General features: G+C 52.9%; 1 protein-coding gene across 2 annotated transcripts in view; it reads right to left on the bottom strand.

The window, feature by feature from the left end:
* CORO2B (coronin 2B) overlaps positions 1 to 19,061 on the bottom strand; it is a 128,181-nt gene that overhangs the window by 17,887 nt on the left and 91,233 nt on the right. For both annotated transcript variants that reach the window (XM_032864604.1, XM_032864603.1), the window contains exon 3: positions 4,312 to 4,428. In XM_032864604.1, the coding sequence (XP_032720495.1) occupies positions 4,312 to 4,428 (117 nt within the window). The remainder of the gene's footprint in view (positions 1 to 4,311; positions 4,429 to 19,061) is intronic.

Here is a 19,061-nt window from a genome sequence, read left to right on the forward strand (position 1 = left end):
GGCACCGACAACCTGCCAAGCCATCACACTGGACGGCTGACTCCTCCATACAGGGGTGGGACCTTCCTTGGCCTTCTGAGCAAGGAACAGGGCCTGGCAAATCCCTTTGGAACTGGAGCCAATGGAAGAATCCTAGAAGCCCAGAAACCTTGCCATCACCTCAGCAGCCGGCTGGGCAGTGAGTCAGCCCCCCGATTTGGAGGGAGCCCGCCAGTCCTGACTCTGGCCGGTGGTGAGCTGGGTAGACGGGGATCCACCCCTGTACTCCTGGGGTGGGGGATTTCTCTCTTGGATTTTGAGGTTCACCATTCAGCTTAGTCCTTCTTTTGGAAACCAGTGAACAAAGGCCTACGCGGGGCTCAAAGAGCAAAGAATGAGAAGCCCTGGAAGGAGCCCCGGGTGTCTGACTCCAGCTCGCTGACTCCCCAGGGGCCCTAGAGTTCTCAGTAGACAAGAAACACGAACCATTGTGTATTCGTTAGGCTTTGATGCTAAGTCCAATACGAGCCCCATTTGACGGGAGGGCAACCGGTGCCCAGAGAGGTAGAGAAACCGGTTCAAGGTCACAGGCCTGGGAAGTGGCAAAACCTACAGACCCATGGACTCCTGAGCCCAGCAGCTGCTTAAGGACAGAGGCACACTGCCACTTGCTCTGCAGTCCCAGGTCTGTAGGTGAGGCCTTGTCAGGCCGTCGACCTCTCTGGGGCCACTGTCCTTTCATCTCTGAAAGGGGCATGGTGCTCCCTTCCAGTTCCAAGCAGTATCGGTTCTCTAGTGTGCGTGTGTGTGTGTGTGTGTGTGTGTGTGTGTGTGTGTGTAGAAGAGAAGGACAGGGTGGTGGGTGGTTTCTGGCTGCTTCCTGCCCCATCCCACTCCCAGCTCCTTGGGGAGGGGCATGCTCTCTGGGAGGTGGGGGTGGGCTGGGAGGGCAGCCTTTGGTTAAAGAGTGGAGGCAAAGCTGCTGAGCTCAGTCCACCAGGGAGAGGGGCCTGCCTCCCTCTGCCCTCTGGGACCACTCGTTCCCTCTCCTTAGATGTCAGAAACTTCTCCCTTTCTCTGCAGCTGCTGGCCCTCTGGGAAGGCTAGGAACACACGGCTGGAAGCCCGTAGAGCCTTCCCTGCCGCCTGCTATCCACCCTCCCTAGCTGCCGCAGAAGCTATAAAAAGCACAGCCGTTCAACAATAGGTGACATCACCCAGTGGCGGAAAGAACTGGATTCTGCCAGATGCCAGGGAGAGTTATGGCCCCTACCTCTCCCGCAGGACAGGAGCCCACTGGGAAAGGGCCCGGGTATGTGCCCCTGGAGCCCTGGGGGGATGGGGTCAGACTCCTGAGGCCCTCCTCATGCTCTGAGGAGGGGAGGGCATGGGGCATGAATCTCCCTGGAGGTTTTTCAGGGGTGGGGGTTATGGGAAAGGAGCTAGGGAGCAGGGAGGGCTTGCTGGCTCCGTTCAGTGTCCAGGCAGAGGGCAGTGGAGGGGTGGGGGGTGGGCAGAGACATGGATACCTGGGCCAGACCCACTTCAACAGCGACTCCCCAGCCCCCATGAGGAGCACGGTGCCTGGCACTTTGTTCTGCTGACTGACCTCAGCCTGGTTCTGGATATCATATCTGCTGTGCAGTAAGTTGACCATTTGGGCCAGCACGGGTTGAGGGAGGCCGTCTCAGGGGCGTGCCCCTCGAGGTGCTCTGATGGCAGCAGGGATGTCAGTCCCAACAGCGCTGGTGGTGTGCACAGGCCTCCTCACCTGAGCTGGGGAGCTGCAGGCTCCTTCCCCTTCCGTGCCACCCCTCCCAGGCCCTGTGGAGGATGCCTGCCCCCACTGTGTGCCCTTGGTGGGTGTGCGGGCTGGGCCGTGCTCGGAGAAGCCTCAGAGACGTTGATACTGGGTGGTGGATGGACCCGAGCTGCCAGCCCTGTGCAACTGCGCCTCAGTTCCCTCACCTGGAAACCCAGGACTGTTGGCGAGGAGCTGAGTACCGGCTCTGCCTGTGCCCTGCCTCCCCGTGGGACAGCAGGCCTCAAGGACCTTCTCCAGGAGGGGCTACTCCAGCCTGGGGGCCTGTTAGCTCCACTGGCCCCAAGGCCGGGTGAGATCTGATAGGGCTAAGCAGGGCTCCGAGCTGCTGCTTAAGGACCAGCTGGACCGGCGGCCAGAGCCACAGCTTGGTTCCTTTCTGGACCAAAGACTTAATCCCCTTCTCTCTGGCTCCGTGGCCCCCGGCCAGCCCTCCCTGCTGTGCCCCCAGGCCTGGGGTCCTTTCCCTTCATCTCCCACCCCTGCCAGCCACGTTCCTCCCCAGGTAACCCCCTCCTCTTGGCCGAGCCACATCCCAGAGCTGGTTTGGCTCGGGGCGCGGGGTGGTGGGGCCCTCCTCCACAAAGGCAGCCGTGACCCCCACCCTGGCCCATTAGCTCCCCTTCCCTGATTCCCTACATTGAGACCCTGCCCCCTAAGCTGAGAGTATTGGGAGGGGGGGTGTCTGGGAGGTGACAAGGTCATGAGGTGGAACCCTCAGGAACGGGATTAGTGCCCTTATCAGAGAGTCTCCAGAGAGACCCCACACCCCCCTGCTGCCACGTGGACATAAGACAAAAACAAGGCCCTCCCCGACTATGCTGGCTCCTGATCTCGGACTTCTGCCTCCAGAACTGGGAACAGTGAACACCTGCTGTTTACAAGCCCCCCAGCCTGGTGTTTTGTTACAGAGGCTTGGGGGCTGAGACCCTCCCCCAAGGCCTGTGCCCTCTCCCCTGGCCTCCTTCCACCCATTCTCTGCCAGCAGCCCTGCTTCCCCAGGGCCCAGCTTTCTCGAATTCCCTCCCCGCAACACGAATCCCACTTCCCCGAGCGCTAGCCCTCATCTGACGTCCACGGCCGCAGTGACTTCAGTCTGTGTGGACCTTCAGCACATGGCATGTGATCCTACCCTTCTACCGGTGATGTTTCTGGAGAAGGACAGAGGCCAGCAGGCACACTGTTAGGCACAGACCCCTTTTCCTCCTCACGGCAACTGCCAATGGCACATCTCACCACTGCTGTGACACGGAGGTGCAAAACTGAGGCCCAGAGAGGGGTCACCTTGGTCACCCAGCTGGCAAGTGGGTAAGCTGAGATTTCATCCCGGTCGGTGAGATCCCACGGCTGAGATCCGTTTGAAGAAGGGCACCCCCGGGAGCGCGGAGGGCACACTGCCGTCCTTCCGTCAGTGTGTGCGGACCTGAAGAGAGCTGCTCGGCTAGCATGGTGGGTGCCAGGGCCTAGCACTTTTCCCGAACCCACAGCGTGGAAACCTGGTTTATTAGCCGGGTCCCTGGAGAAACAGGCACCTGACTCACTCCCGGGTGAAATAAGGTGCTGAGAGAGAACTGGGCAGGGCCGTCTTGGTGAGTGACCCTCCTGGCCTTGCCTTCAGTCGGGCAGAGATCTGGACCAGACCTGGAGCCTGGGCGGCCAGTGACTCCAAGAGGCCTGACTTATCTGTCCCTCCCTTCATCGAGCTGCCCACTGCTCATCTTCTTCCCAGCTGGCTGCCCTGGTGAGAGGGCCAGGGGCTTCTAGCCTGGACCGTGGGGTTTGGTGACCTGACGAGGCTTGGTGGAGCAGGGAGAGCAGGGGCTGGGCGGCCGGCAGCTCTCCTGTACTTCCTAGCCTGGCCTTGCCTGACCCTCAGCGTGGGGGTGGCAGTGGCTGTGAGGACCAACGACATGCCAGCTCAGAGTGAGTGGAGGAGCTTGGTATGAGGGAGAGCATGTCTGCTTCCTCATGGCTGGTGACAGGGGCCCAGCACCTCGGCAGGCAGAGATGGAGCCGGCTGTGGTCACCACACACCTCCTTGAGCTCCCTGTGCCCCGAAGAGTAGGACTGGCCGCTCCTCCACCTGCCATCTCTCCCGCTGGGCCCCTGTGCTCTTGGCCCCAACCGCTGCACCCTCCAAACCCCGAGCTCCAGTGGCATCCTGCCCAGAAGGGCAGGAGGGAAAACACGGACAGGGAGGAAGGTCTTCTCTTGAGATGAGCGCTGAATCACATCCCTAAACTTCGTGTTTTATTTCTTACCTACAAAATCAACATCTCCAAACTATATCACACTAAAGGCACAAGATCTGTCAAATATTCGTGGATTCGCTCTCTTGGTCCTTTTCCTAACTCCCTCCCCATCCTGGACTGGCTGGAAAGATGAAAAAAAGACAGAAGAAGGGCAAAGGTAGGAGAAAGAGAGGAGTTTAGGAAGGGAGGCCTCCAGGAGAAAGTAGGGAGGAGCCCCCTGGGGGTCCACTCTCATTGGGGATCACCCCTCCTGCTCACCGATGTGTCCTCTGAGCATGAGGCAATGATGTTGTCAATGAATGGGTTCCACTTGATGTCCAGCACGTTGCCTTGGTGACCACAGACCTTGGGGTAGTTGGGTTCAATCCTGCCCGTCTGCCAAGGAGAAAGAGAGGGAGAGAAGAGGATTAGTTTCATTGTCCTAGGGTGGTCCTAGGGTGACCCTGAGAGGAAAGCCTTTATTGTGGGCTTCTAAACTGGACTGGAAGGTCCCTGAGGACCTCCCATTGTCTTATTCACCTTTACATCCTTGCCTCAGGTTGGTCCAAATTGTTCCGTAGCTGTGTCCTCCCCAACACCGAATGGTAATGGGGAAGGGGACACACAGCAGAGTAATAAGGCAGGTCTGCTGTTAGTCCACATGAGTTCTTTGTGCAAATCAGGAAAAGGTACCCCTTCTCAAGTAAAAAAGTTTAAAGATGCTCTTATTCGCCTGAACAACCAAAGTCTAGTGGGCAGCAGTCCTGGCAGCCTACATTTCCAGACATGGGGGCATATGTACTCTCCCCAGTGTCCATAGTCCCCCCTGCCCTCCAGGGGAGGATGTCCTTCCTGCTGCTCCAGGAGTCAGCAAAGAGGCCTGAGTCTCTGGGTCCACCTGAACACAGTCACATAAGTCACTCTGCCTACGATGTGAACAATGCCACTGCTAGATATGGAGCCTTGTTCAGTGTGCATCTTAAACAGCTGTACACAGTGCCGCATGGTTCAAACATGGTCTATGGAGGCACACAGGCCTGTGTGTGAGTTACAGCTCGGCTACCTTTTAGCTGCATGGCCCTAAGAAAGTCAGTGAAGTTCTGTGAGCTTCAGTTTCCTCATTTTTTGAAATGAGGAGAGTAACACCAGCCTCTTAGTCTTTGGTGAAGACTGAATGAGCTAATGCTTAGCAAAGTGCTTTGTGTGGAGATTATCATTACTGTAAATGATTAGTATGTGTTAGTAGTAGTATTATCATACAGATTAGATAATAACACCTCCTCCAGGAAGTCTTCCCTGATTCCTCAAGGGGGAAGAGCTCCTGCTCTGTGTGCTCAGAGCATTCTAGGCCTCCTTCTATTACAGAAACCATCCGGTGCAATTGCAGCCTGTTTCCATTTGTCTGCAAGGAACTGAGGACAGAATCCATCTCTTGTCTGATTATCCAGCTCCTCACAAGCCTGGCACATGCTATGTGCTAGGTGCAGGACCTGAAGGCGATCTTCAAAGGGATGGATTCCACAAAAGATGAAACAAAGAATGTGGGGGAGGGGGAAAGGAAGGGAGGTCCATGTTTAACAAAGGGAAGGAGAATTATAGGCAGAAGCTGTTTTCCATCCCCAGGACTTTTTAATACTAGGTTTTGGGAGCATCTGAGGAAATAGGGAGGATTTTCCCAGTCACAGCCCATCGGCTGATGGTGGTTAGGACATTGGAGGTCCCTCAGGCAGGCCATACCTCACCCCCCTTTTTGGCCCCTCAACAGACTAATGAAGAAGAGAATCAATTTTTGCAAAGCCTCTACTTCGTGCCTTACACTTCAACAGCACGATGTGGCAAGAGTGATTTCAGAGTGTGTCCTGCTGTTACCTCTCCCCACCCAAGTCCTGCCCGCATCTCTAGCCACTCATTTCCAGGTCCTCTGACTTTTTGTGACACAGCAATGGCGAGATGGGTGGAGAAGAAACAGACCCAAGAGCAAATGGCAACAGCACAGAGCATGACAGATGAAGTGGAGAAAAAGGGGAGGGAGCATCAGAGGTGTACAAAGGGGAGTTTCGTGGACGCCATGCATTGTGGGAAAATTACAGAATGGAGGCCAAGGTCAGCTGCGGAGTACCACCAGCAGTTAGGAATGGGGTCCCCTTTGCCATTCTATGGGGGAAGCAGTTAGAATGGGGATACCTTTTCAGTTACCTTTGGGCTGTTGGACTCTTTCTTTAAATGAGACTCTGAGCAGAGACTGAGCCACATGTGCCCATGGCATTTGTCAGGGTTACACATGACCTTCTTCAACTCTCGTACATCCCGTGACTTAGGTCTGAAGAACTTAAGGCCCAGGAAGCTTCAGCCACTTGCCCAAGGTTCCCCAGCTGAAAGCAAATCAGGGGTTCCTGCCTAGGTGTGACCCTCAAAGCTGAGATCTTTGAATCCCACTGGTCCTTTGGGCCAACTCCTCTCCTCCAGCTCTGACTCCCAAGGGTAGATAGGCCCTGCCTTGTCTGCTCCCACAACTTACACACTCTCTGATGGCACCATCCCTTCCATCTGATCCCAAAGGCTGCAACTGCGTGATCCCCGAGCCAAGCTGTGTACATGATACTTTTGGCTCCCAGCCCAGCCCAGGCATATCTGAGGGGCACTGAATCAGCCAATAGGTGGCCATCAGCTAACAGCAGCTTCTGGCCTGCAGCCTATGTGGGTTATGCACTGGAAGGACAGGTTAAGCAACATCCCTGGAACCTATTCAGAATGGAGTGAGGTCAGAGCCCTGCACTGGGGAGGGAATAAGTCTTTTTAAAGCCGAGAGTGATTCTGATGTAATGTATACTCCCAGGCGGACCTTGCCTTACACAATGGAAGCATTCCCCAATAGGGTGGGGAGTTATGATTGTCGTGACTGAATCACATTGTTGCTTATGTGAACGGTAACCCCTACCATTGTACAGTGCACAACCTACCTAGGTGTACATGGCAGCCCTCAGGGGAAGAACACCCTTTTGATGTGGCAGCTCTGCTTTTCCTGTTTTATACTGTAAGGTTCCACATACTATTTTGTTTGAAAGACAAGTTCCACTACTAAGAAAAAATGTCTGAAAACCACTGTTCTATGGAGAAATCAAGTAAATAAAAAAACACAATTATTAACCCTAGGAGAAAGGTTTTACAAGAAAGCAAATGTAAATCACAGTGATAAAGATTTATGTACAATATTTACATAGCTATAATAATGTAAATATTGAATATTTATTGAAATAAGAGTTATACTGTAGGGGCACCTGGGTGGCTCAGTGGGTTAAAGCCTCTGCCTTCGGCTCAGGTCATGATCCCAGGGTCCTGGGATCAAGCCCCGCATTGGGCTCTCTGCTCTGCAGGGAGCCTGCTTCCTCCCCTCTCTCTGCCTGCCTCTCTGCCTACTTGTGATCTCTGTCACATTAATAAATAAAATATAAAAAAAAAAAGAGTTATACTACAGCATACTGGGAGCACAGAGGTAGGGAAAGTGTGTGTGTGTGTGTGTGTGTGTGTGTCTGTGTAGTAAGAGGGGAGACTGAACTGGAAGAGAGCCAGATGCTCATTTTCCATAATAGGAAGTCAACATACAATGTCTAAGATTTAAAAATCTAGACATGGTGGTGAAAGCATGTAATTAAGAAATATGGGGATAAGTGCAAAAGGAAACAGCTAAAAGCCAGCAACAGAGCTCCCTTTGGGGGAATGTATCGAAGTTGCGGGGGGCAGGTACTAAAGTTACAGGCAGTGTGTGCTGGTAACTGTTTACCTGCTTTTCCAGGAAAAAAAAAAAATAAAATAAAGGCCCTATTTGGAGCATTTGCCAATTTCCGTGGTGTAAATATTCCCACCAGGCTAACTTTGATCTACCAAGGTGATGTCAGCGACAGTAGAGTCAGAAGAGACTCGCAACAGTCCATGGTCATGTGAACTTTCTACCATGGATATAATAGACAGCAGTCACCTGGAGAGCACAGAGAGTAATTAAATAGCTAGGGAGTAACGAATTGTCAACACTCAGTACCTTTGTTTTTGATGTCATTTATTTAACCACAAGTTTGCATAACTGAATTTTTAATAATGGCCACGTGTACCGATCAGCTTGCAGAGCTCCTAAAAATGCAGTGAGCGGACTACAGCTCTTCACTTGAACTACAGGCCATTAGCGGCACTAGACCGTTATGAACTCTAGACCATTATTGCTTTGAGAGGCCTAAAAATGAAAGAACAAAGAAATAAAATGCAGGTACCAGATGTTCTAAAGGAAGCTTGTTCTGGGTTTTTTTTTTTTTTTTTTTTAAATGTGAACAATCCTCCCCCCAGACCTGCAAATGTCTCTGTTTTCTGTTCTAAGTTGTCTATGGGGGTGTGACTTGAGTCCAAATTCAGATCTGGTTCATAACTGCTACCCAACACCACCTTCTCTCACTCACACTCCTCCTGATACACACACCAACACTAACAGCGATCATTAATGTAATCTGATTTAACTCTCATAACAGCTTCATCTTACAGCCGAGGGAGCAGGACAACTGCTGAGTTGTCCCTTGGCAGAAGGTGTCCAAGGAGAAGAGTCAGGGTTTTTCAGTGTTTCATAATTGTTAGGATCACTGTGGAGATGGTCAGTTCCCAGTGTCCCAGTGGTAGGGTGTCAGGAGTCCTGGGGTCTAACCTACCAACTGGTCCTTGAACCTCAAAGACAGCTTCAACCTCAGCAGAGCTGAGGCAGAGATCCTGCTGCCTGGGGTGGGGTGGGGAAGCCCGTTCCTTGGTGTCTAGAATCCTAGAATCCCAATGGAAATCTTTGTGCTTTTGCTGTGGGCCTTATCCTGGAGGCCTCAAAGGACAAATCCGGCCCCCCTTCAGTGAGACAGACCTTCAACTTCAAATGCTGGTCTGCAGCTGTTACATACCTTGAGCCTTCTCAAGGAGGAGCCCGAGGCTTAGGGTGGGGGGGTCCAGTCATATCTCAAGTACATTTCATTCCCAGAAGGCAGAGTTTGTAGAAGTTGGGACACAGCTTCTCTACCTTCTTGCAGGTGCATTTGATCCTAGTGTCTCAAGGACTTTTGAAAGGTTCATAGCCTTTGGCTAATAATTCCACTTTGGGAACTTATCCCAGGGGAATCAACAGAGAAACACAGGAAGACATTCACTGCTGTGTCATTTACAATAGAGAACAGAATAATAAATGTCCAACAAGGGGGCACCACCCAAAATGAATTATAGTACACCGATATTACAGAATATTATGAGGTCACTGAAAATCGTATTTTCAAAGAATATTTAATGACTTGATAATTGCTCAAGAGCTTATGTTTAGTGAAACAGTCAGAAGCAAGCTATGTACATTAAATGATCGCTATCTATTAAAAAAACACATAGTTTGTGATAAAATACATCCAGACGTTAAGAGCGGCGATCTCCGGCGAACTGGGTATTCGTGGTTTCCAATTCTTCTACAATGAACATTTAAAATTTGTGTCACAAAGATAGATGTTATTAAAAATACACACATACCCACTCCACAGCTCTGATGGAAAGATGTTCCTCTCTGGCTGTGGTTAAGTAGGTCCTAAAGAAGTGAGGGGTAGGCTGGTGTCCACCAGATTTACATGTTTCAGAAGCTTTGGGCGGGGGACGACATAAATACGTTTGCTCACACAAGTTCTCTACTCCCTTGTTACCCCATGAATGGTTTGGGGGGAAATAACCTCCCTGAAATGGCATAAAATCGTATAATGGACTGCAAGCGGGTTTCAGAGAGTGCGGCATGCATGCGGACCGCCAAAGCCGGGCCCCCCCAGGAAAGGCTGCCTCCAGGAGCCACGGGTGCTCTGGGCCTCTGTCCAGGCTCTATCTGAACCCAGTGAACTGAGAGAGGGCCAGATATTTTCAAAACAACCTACACTGCAGCTTCAGCTTCTTAGAATTTCCCACCGCTGCAAAGCTGAATTCTGTACACAGAAGCATTTCTTACCTAGGGAGTCTGCTCAGTCCGGGCGGCAGGGACAGACCCTGAGCCAGAGGTAGAGTTGCCAGGCCCCATTCCAGAAACTCACCTCAGTGGCTGAGTGACCTTGAACTTGGCCCTTGGTCTCTCTGGGCTTCCCAGATTCCCGCACCCTGGGCTCTCACCTTTTCTGCTTCTTTGTGGCTGTCCTTTTAACTGTAGGAAGCCAGGCCGGGCTGCTGCCTCTCTGGTACCAGGACAGAATGTGGACAGTCACATTAAGTGAGTGATTGGAAAGACGGGGAACGGCCAGACTCACGAAGACAGCAGCAGCGATGGTAACAACAGATCGGTGGACAAGGGCTCACTGACCCCTAAGCCTTGCGCTGAGCAATTAATTTATGTACGTTGTTTTATTTAATTCTTGTAATAACTCTACAAAGCTTCATGAAATGCTTCTATAACCCTCCAGGGACAATCCATTGTAAGGAGAGGAAGACTGAGCTCCCGGGCTCCCATGCTGAAGGGGAGGAGTTGGGAGACAGGAAGCTGAAATTTGCACTTGGGGCCATCCGGGCGGAGGCTCTTCCACTCTGCCACCTCCAGTCCCACATCGGAGGTGAGACACTTGCTAAGGAGGGAGAAATGTGGTCACTGATCCCAAAGTAGGACATCAGAAGTTCTCGTGAGTTCCTCAGGACGGGCTGGCCGGTGAGTCTGTTGTGAAGCCCTTGAACTTGCTCTCAGAGAACCCCCTCCCCTCACGCAGTCTCTCCCCTGTCCCTGGTGATTCTCACACTTGGCTACAGTTTAGAATTACCCGGGAAGTTTAAAAAAATCTCAGTGCCCAGGTTGCGCCCCTGTTGATTTCATCGCCATGACTGGGACTGGGGAGCCAGACATCGGTATTTTTTCAGGATTCCCAAGTATTCCAATGGGCAACAGAGTTTGGGAGGTCTGAGGGTGGCATTCTGAGCTTTGGTGGTGCAGCCATTTTTGGCCACCCAGTCATGACACTTGTGCTCCGCGCTGTCCCATGCCTCCCAGACCACCCCATTCGGCTGCTTGCAGTCTTCTCTGCTCTCTCTCCTGCAGATGGAAGGTGACACTAACAGAGAGAGAGTCATCATAAAATGGGAAGCCTAGTCCTTTTCCTCAAGGCCCGTGTCCTGGCCCTGGGCCTGAAGGACCTTGCGCCCAGCTCACAGGCCTTGACACGTCACAAAGCACTTCCAGCACTTGTTCCTAATGAGTATTGCCTGGGGAAGGTGCGACTGGACACAGGAGGACAGTTGTCCCTCGTCACCACACCTGAAATGAAGGCCAGGACGAGTCTGTGCAGGCTCGGAGCCCTGGGCACCACCACGGCCATCTCAGCAGGAGTGAAAGGGGCGTCCCATGCTCCTAAACATGGTGTGCCCATCACCCAAAGTGCAGCTGCCCCCCAGAGTAGACCCGATTTGCCAGGGGCAACCCCAACACACGTGTGCGTGCACAGACAGTTATACACACGCGCATGCACAACCCACGCGGCCGTTTGTGTCCAGGCCTCCGACACTGCTCCCTCCTTCCCTCCCAATCAGGACGCACTGTTCTCATGTCCCATAGTTCAGTGCCCTGATCTCTCCGGCCAGTTAATCCAATACACAGAAACCTTCTTAGGAGGACACTGGGGGGTAACGGGTCAGTCCATTCCCTCACGCAGGTCATCCACGTGGATACCAAAAGAGCCTTCAGAGAGAGCCTTCTGGGCCCCAGGTATTCTCCTGGGTTTTCAGACTCTCAGGCGGCCTGGGAGGAGATCTAATTTGGATGGAAGGCTTTACTCTTGCTAGAGCTTACAGGATTGTTCTGCGGGATTCCCGAAGTGGGTCCCCGACTTGTCTGCTTGCCTCTAGCGTCCACTCTATTCAACTCTCTCGCCAATTCATCTTCCATTCTGTCACTTAGAGACCACCTCTGCTGCAGTAACTCCCCCGCTCCGTAAGATTCAATGGATCCCTATTGCTTAGATTTGAAAAGCTAAACTCCTTATTCAGACATCAGAGCCATTGTCATCGCAGCTCGGTCCTGCTTGGACTGAGTCCCTCACCAAGGCCACACACACTTCTGTGCCCCTGACGCCAATGCTCCCGCTACCTAGATGACCTTTGTTCCTGGTTCGTCCTTGCCACTGGGCTGTGAACACCACCAGCTCAGTGACTCTGATAAAGGCATGTCTGGGCCCTCATTCAGGGCCCAGCTCATAGCAAGAAATCAAGCTGGGTGAATGGCTGCCACCCAGATTCCCACCTCTGGGCCTTTGCTCATGCTGTTGCCTCAGCCCGGACTCCCCTTCCCATTCTTGAGACCTAGAAAATACAATCCAAGACAAATGCTCTCTCCCATCCCTATGCTGGGAGATAATTCTGGATCCTGTTCTTGTGACCTTGAGAAACTCTACATCTGGGGCAGAGCTTCTGGGGGTAGATTCAGAGTCAAAGGGCAGAGTGTGGGAAAGGGGCCGTGAATGCTCTCAAGTTAGTCATCCGGACAGAGCCGGGCTCATGGCGGGACCTCAGAAAGCCTCCTAACCCCACGGCTTCCTGTTTTGATTTTCCCCCTCATTCTTTTATCTTTGTGTTTTTCAAGATGAAAAGGGTTTGCTGACTTTTCTGGTTAAGATCCCTGGTGTGTTTGTATGGATGTATGTGTGCATGGGCAGAGGGAGTGGGAAAAGGCTCAAGGGGATGGGATGCTGGGGGTGGTGGAGAGAGGGTGTTGTTTGGGGAAAAGCAGTGAGGAATCCTTTTTTTCTGGGTGTTTCAGCTCTGGGAGACACACTTCTTCCAGGGTCCAGGAAGAACAGGTGATGAGGCCACCTTTGTACACGGTCCTAGGCAGTATCCTTTTGCAGACCCCATGAGAAGAGAGTAAGAGGCTCCCTGAGTCTGAGATAGGAAGATGTTGAGTGACTGTGTGTGTGTGTGTGTGTGTGTACTGGGGAGGCGGGCTTTCTGAGACCTCAGAGTTCATGCCTATCTCTGCAGTTTCCTGATAACTGGCCCCTTTTATAAACTATGCTTAAATACATAAAGAACATAAGAAAACCCCAAACTGACAAATCTGTTGGGATGTCCTGGGGGTGGTTTGTGCCCTTGGTTGCTATTAATCTACTGCGGGAAGTAGACATAGAGCCAGACAATTGGTGGGCTGTGCTTTGGTGGAGGAAATATGGGAGAGAGGGGAAGTTATGGGAGCCAGAGGAGGGAAAGTCCTGGAGAGTCTGAAATCAGGAAGGTCTTCCTGGAGGAGGTGCTGAAGATCCAAAGGATTGACAGTACACAGCCAGGGGATAGCATGAGGGACGCTTAAGACACAGAGGTCCAGCACCTGCAAAGGCCCTGGTATATTTGGAAAGCCAAGTAAGTGGAAAGAGAAAGACCACAGAGGAAGGCCTAGACCAGATGGTTGAGGAATTTGCTGGTCTTGAGAAGGAGTCTGGACTCTGTCCCACGGCAATGGGAACCTTTGATGGTTCTGCACGAGAGAATGGGCTGCAGGAGTGCCCAGCAATTCCTGCAGAGCAAGAACTATGTTACACATGCTCAGGGAACTGAGGGGCTGGGGGAGGGACTCCCAGCCCAGGGAGCAGGTTTTCCGGTATCCCAGGCCTTAAGTGTGATGGGGAAAAGGGTGTGGGGGAGAGACCGCAGAGGGAAGGATCCCAGGCCCAGCATCCCAGGCCCCCCATCCTTTCCCAATGTCCCACAGTAGGGAAGGGATGGGTGGGCAGAAACCCCTAAACCGTAACCTGTTGGAACTGTGAAAGAACTGGCAAAAATACCAAAGCAAAAACAAAAACAAAAACAAAAAACAAACAAAATACAACAAGAATGTAAATACAGAAATACAAAATACAAGACAGCTTCTATGCAAATTGTGGGAAAAGACTTATTTTGTTTTACAATGAATAGAAAGGCAAATTTCTAGTCCAGGCAGAAAATTGAAAGAAAAGGAGGGTGCTCACACACGCTCTCAAGGCAATCAAGGGGAGCTCAGAGCCCTGGCCTCTACCCCCAGCCAGAGAGCCTCGTTCCAGGAAGGAGGGGAGCCCTGGGGACACGAGGCCTGGAGCATCGTGGGGTCAGCCTCTGGCTGTGCATTCTCTCCCCGTTTCTTGGCCCCAAGCAGGCCTCATCCTGTGCGCTCCTCCCAGAGCCTGGTTGGTGCCTCTCCCCAGGGGCCCTGCTATGGAGAGGGCCCTAGTGGGAACCCACCCTGAATGCGAGCATCCTGGGGAGGGATAGAGGCCTGGATGGGCCCGAGGGGGCAACCAAGTCAAGGTCAGGTGCAGCTCTCAGGTCAGCCCTCTGCTTTTTGGCCTGAAGGCCTGGACATCTGATACACAGGGCCATCTCAACAGAGACCCCCTGGCCCCAGGCCTTCCTGTGTTTTCCAGGGACTACTGCCAAGAATATAAAGATCCCTTGCATTTGCTATCTGAGCCATGGAAGGAGAGAGAAAGGGACAGCCTCTGGCCTGAGGCCCTTGCTGAGACACCCCTGCATGTCTCCTGCAGTGTGAAGGGAAGCAACCTTGGGGTTATGGGTTTTTGTCCAGTCCTTCCCCCCACCCCCAGGGTTTGGGGAATACCGCTGAACCTCCCTGTCCCAGTCAGAAGGCCAGTAGCCTGGGGGTTGGAGCACTGGGGTTTATGACAGCTGCTCACTGGCTTTGGCCTGGGGCTAGTTCCCACTTCTGTGGGCCTCAGCCTCTCCTTCGGAGCCGTGGAGGCGTGTGGTACACCTGCCGCCCGGGGGCTCCCGTCTCTACGGCCAGCATTGCTAATGGCCTGAGCCCTGCGCCCCGCCCCTTCTTGGTGAACAGCAAGGGGACGTCTGAACGTCTGCCAGGGGGGCCATGTGACCCTCTAGAGCCCTGACAGCTGTTCACCCCAGAGACACGGGGTTGCACTCAGCATTGGGAGAGGATGTCCGAGGCCTCTGGTAAGTTAGTCCCGGCAAATGCCTTTGCATCTGCCCTTCCGGACCCACTGTGCCCACACCATTCCTGAGGTGCTCCAGCAGCCTTCCAATGAGTCTCCTGGGTGTCTGGCTCCTCTGGAACCCCAGTGTGAGGTTGGCTTTCCATAATTATCCCTTTCATTGTACAGCCTCTCTGGAACCCTCCACAGATATAACCATTTGTAGGAATTTGGGCAGTTGGATATCCAAGTTCCTTTCCTGATTTGGGGGGACTGATGGGATGCAGCTCCTCACCTTCCATCACGAGAACTGAAGTGGGGCTCCTCTTACCCAGGGTCCTTTGGGGGCCAGGGAGGGATGCCTGACATGGTGTGGCCAATGAAACTTCCCACCCAGGATGGACAATGACTGACCCAACTTCCTGCTCTGGGCCCTCAGGGGCTGACTTGGTGCTTCCCTGGGATCCAAGTCTGGCCTTTCACTACCCCCAGCCCCTTGAATCCATGAAAGGCCCCCAACCCCTGTCTGCTCACTAGGGCCACTGTGACCTCTGTTGCTAGCAACCAGGAATCCTGACTCAGTCATCTGCCTTGTCCCTACCTCCTCAAGCTTATCTGCTTGGCCTTTGGGGGCCCACACCCTGATCCCACCTGCCCTCCCCTAGCCTTACCTACCAGTTTGACTGGTTCTTTTGGGGTCATACTTCTCAGATCTGTCAAGAGACAGACCCTATGTTAAGTGTTATATCTCAGGTCTTAATAAAACACAGAAATCTCCTTAAATCCCAGAATTTTCTCAGACTGCTTCTCACATCTGGAAGAAACACAGAGCTTCTTTGCCGGATCATGTGTCCTGACCCTTGGTTGGGGAAAATACAGTCCCCAAACCAGGGGATCCCCACTGGCCTGTGGCTTCCTAACTGCCCATCCCCACATTCCTTGGGACACCCATCCTTAGAAGGACCTGCTCCTTTGGACCCTCTATAAGCCCTAACCATCCTTCAGGAGCCACCCTGACTCCTGCTCCTGCTAAGACATCTTGTCTAACTCCTCCACAACCTGTGATTTCCCTCTTCCATCAGCTTCACAAGGCTGTGCCCCCCATAACCCACCATGGCTGCCATTTTCCGACACCCTTCCAAGTGTTATTTCAATTATTTATCACAATAACCTTATGAAGCACATATCATCATTATAACCATTTTACAGATGAGAAAAATGAAGCTCAGAGAGATTAATTAATACAGTGGCAAGGCTGGGACTCAGGCCTCAGCCTGTATGACTTCTGAATTAGGATGTAAGTTATATAAGGCATGGTGCTGGGGCTTGTTCTCTGCTGTAACCTGAAGGCCTGCAGTTGTGCCTGACCGATGGTAGGATCTCAGTAACTTTTTGTTGACTGCCATAAACTGTCTGAGTGAGAATGACACTACAAACTCTGGACCAGATCAGATCCCCTGGATAGTTGCATGGGTTGTGCACTGCACGACTCAAAGGAGCTACCGTTCACAAGGTGCATACTTTTCTGCAGTTCTCTAACCATGATGCTGCCCTGCTTCTCAATTTAGCATAACCTGGTATTATTTGCTTTCTTTCATGGATGTTGGTTGTCTTTCCCAAAAGATTATCAGCCCCTTCATTTTTTTTTTTTTTTTTTAAATATAGGCTCCACACCCAGCATGGAGCCCAACAAAAGCTTGAACTCACAACCCTGAGACCAAGACCTGAGCTGAGATGAAGTGTTGGGTGCTCAATCAACTGAGCCACCCAGGGGCCCCATCAGCACCTTCAACTTAGATGAGATAAGCATGGACGGTTCTTAGCAGAGTATGGGGCCCAATGAAACCTACAAAGTATGAAACATGCTTCTTATGCCCTCTGGCCCTAAGCACAATGTCAGTCTATATTCAGAATCAAATAATCCCCCCAACCACATGCGGCCAGTTGCCCGGGTGCTGCTTTTGTCAGCCGTAGGAGGGGATCACAGGGCACTATTCACACCCCCCAGAGCTGGGCTACTCCTCTGCTTCATCTCTTTGGAATTATCCCTCTAGAGAGCCCACCATCCATCCGGAGCACGTAGACACTGCAGGGACCCAATGCCTGGCATCCTCCTGGCCAAGACTCAGCCCTGGGCTGGCACGTGCACTCACGGAAGCTGCGGAACCTGAGGGCAGGGCAGGGGACCTGTCCATCAGGGATATCTTTTTTTTTTTTTTTAAGATTTTATTTATTTATTTGACAGAGATCACAAGTAGGCAGAGAGGCAGGCAGAGAGAGAGGAGGAAGCAGGCTCCCTGCGGAGCAGAGACCCTGATGTGGGGCTCGGATCCCAGGACTCTGGGATCACGACCTGAGCCAAAGGCAGAGGTTTTAACCCACTGAGCCACCCAGGCATCCCCATCAGGGATATCTAAGACACCAGAGGAGGGGCTGCGCCATCTCAGAGGCAGTGGCCCTGGGACATCAATGGCTTTGAAAGTCTCTTTTAAATGGAAGGTGAGCAGTTCACTTCTTAGATGCCCCACCCCATCCCAAGCCTCCTCTCACTGTGTCTGCTGAGGCCTGGTGGTCCTCGGTGGCGGGGTGGTGGCTGCAGGGGCAAACGGCATGCACTCCGAGCTCCCAGAGCTGGTATCTGGCTCTGGCTTTGCGCACACTGAGTGAGCAAGTCCCTTCCTTCCCTGGACTTCAGCTCCTTTAGGAGACACTAAACGTAAGGCCCTTGGCACTGCCCCGGCACCAAATATGCTCCCAGTAAACCTCACTTACCTTTATTTTCTACAAAATAAGGGTCCACATCCCTACCCTGCCCCTGTGTTCTGCACCTGGGACCACAGCCACCCCCATCTCGCCGCCCCCATCCTTCAACTGTGCTCAGTGCCTCTGGGCTGAGTCTCCTCCACCCATCGCCCATGGGTGAGCTGGTGAGCTCTCCACGGGTGGGGCTGGCACCTAAGCCCAGTTGCAACCCCAGCCCAGCACAGGCCCTGCACACGTGCTCAGAAGTGTCTGCGGGACTGAGCTGAGACATCGGGGCCTTCCCAGCTCTGACCGTATGTGGTTATAAACTGAACCTCCACCTATGTCCTCCTCCAACACAGACAGGAACCCTCCCTGCGCTTGGCATTGGCCACCTAGAAAGGAAATCCCCCTTTTGAAGGTGAGCTCCATGACATTCTGTCTGTTTTGGTCATGGCTATAGCCCCAACACCGAGCATAGTGCTGGGAATGGGAGAGTCTCTCAGTAAGTTTTTATTGAATGGATGTATGAGTGAGAAGCAGGTGACCTTCTGCAGAAGGTCCATACTCTCCCTTATCTGTACCCAGGGTTGGGAAGGGACTGGCTGTTACTGTCCAGCGGGGTTGGGCTGCCAGAGGGGGATGGGGCAGCAGAAACATCCCCTAGTAGGCCTGCCACCTGGCCTCCAGCCAGATCCATTATCCTCCCAGGGACCTGGGGCTACTCTAATTCTTGAACAATAAGTGGGATGTGAGGCCTGGTCTGTGTTGAGCAGCAACGGATGCAGCCGTGAAGGCTGGGGGTGGGGAGCGCAGTGCCTGCGGGTCTGGGGCCCCCACGGGAGACAGTGTGGGCAGCTCCTCTGAGCTTGGCCCCAGCCGCCCACCCGCCAATCCCTGGAACACCCTCCATTGGTTGTCCCCTGGCCCCAGGGCCACCTTCTGGGGGCTCTGGGTGGGAGAGGGAAGAGAGGGCTCCCATCATCACAAGAAATGGGGGCTTCCTTGTCTGCCAGAGCCCACATCCTGCACTGCAGAGCCCTGGGTGGGAAGGGGCTCTAACCTACCCAGGGTTGCTCGATGAGCTAGCAGCCAGCAGCCTTCATGCTGAGCAGCTCTCCTGGGGATGTCACATGCACGTAAAGCCCTAGTCAGAAAGGGACAGCAGCACTTGGGGTATAAGAGGGAAGGGATCCTTGCTATTCAAGTGGCCCCCTTAACCTCTGTCTCCCTAATCCTGATAGCTGTGAAGAAAAAGACTTCAGCTAGATTGGTCCTAGGTCTTCAAAAGCCAAGGCGGACCAGGAAAAGATGGAGAATGTTCTGCTTGAATTCAGGGGTCCTCCCTTGGAGTGT

This window comes from Lontra canadensis, unplaced genomic scaffold, assembly GCF_010015895.1.
Source record: "Lontra canadensis isolate GAN:19392208 unplaced genomic scaffold, GSC_riverotter_1.0 scaffold28, whole genome shotgun sequence".
Classification (NCBI taxonomy): Eukaryota; Metazoa; Chordata; class Mammalia; order Carnivora; family Mustelidae; genus Lontra; species Lontra canadensis.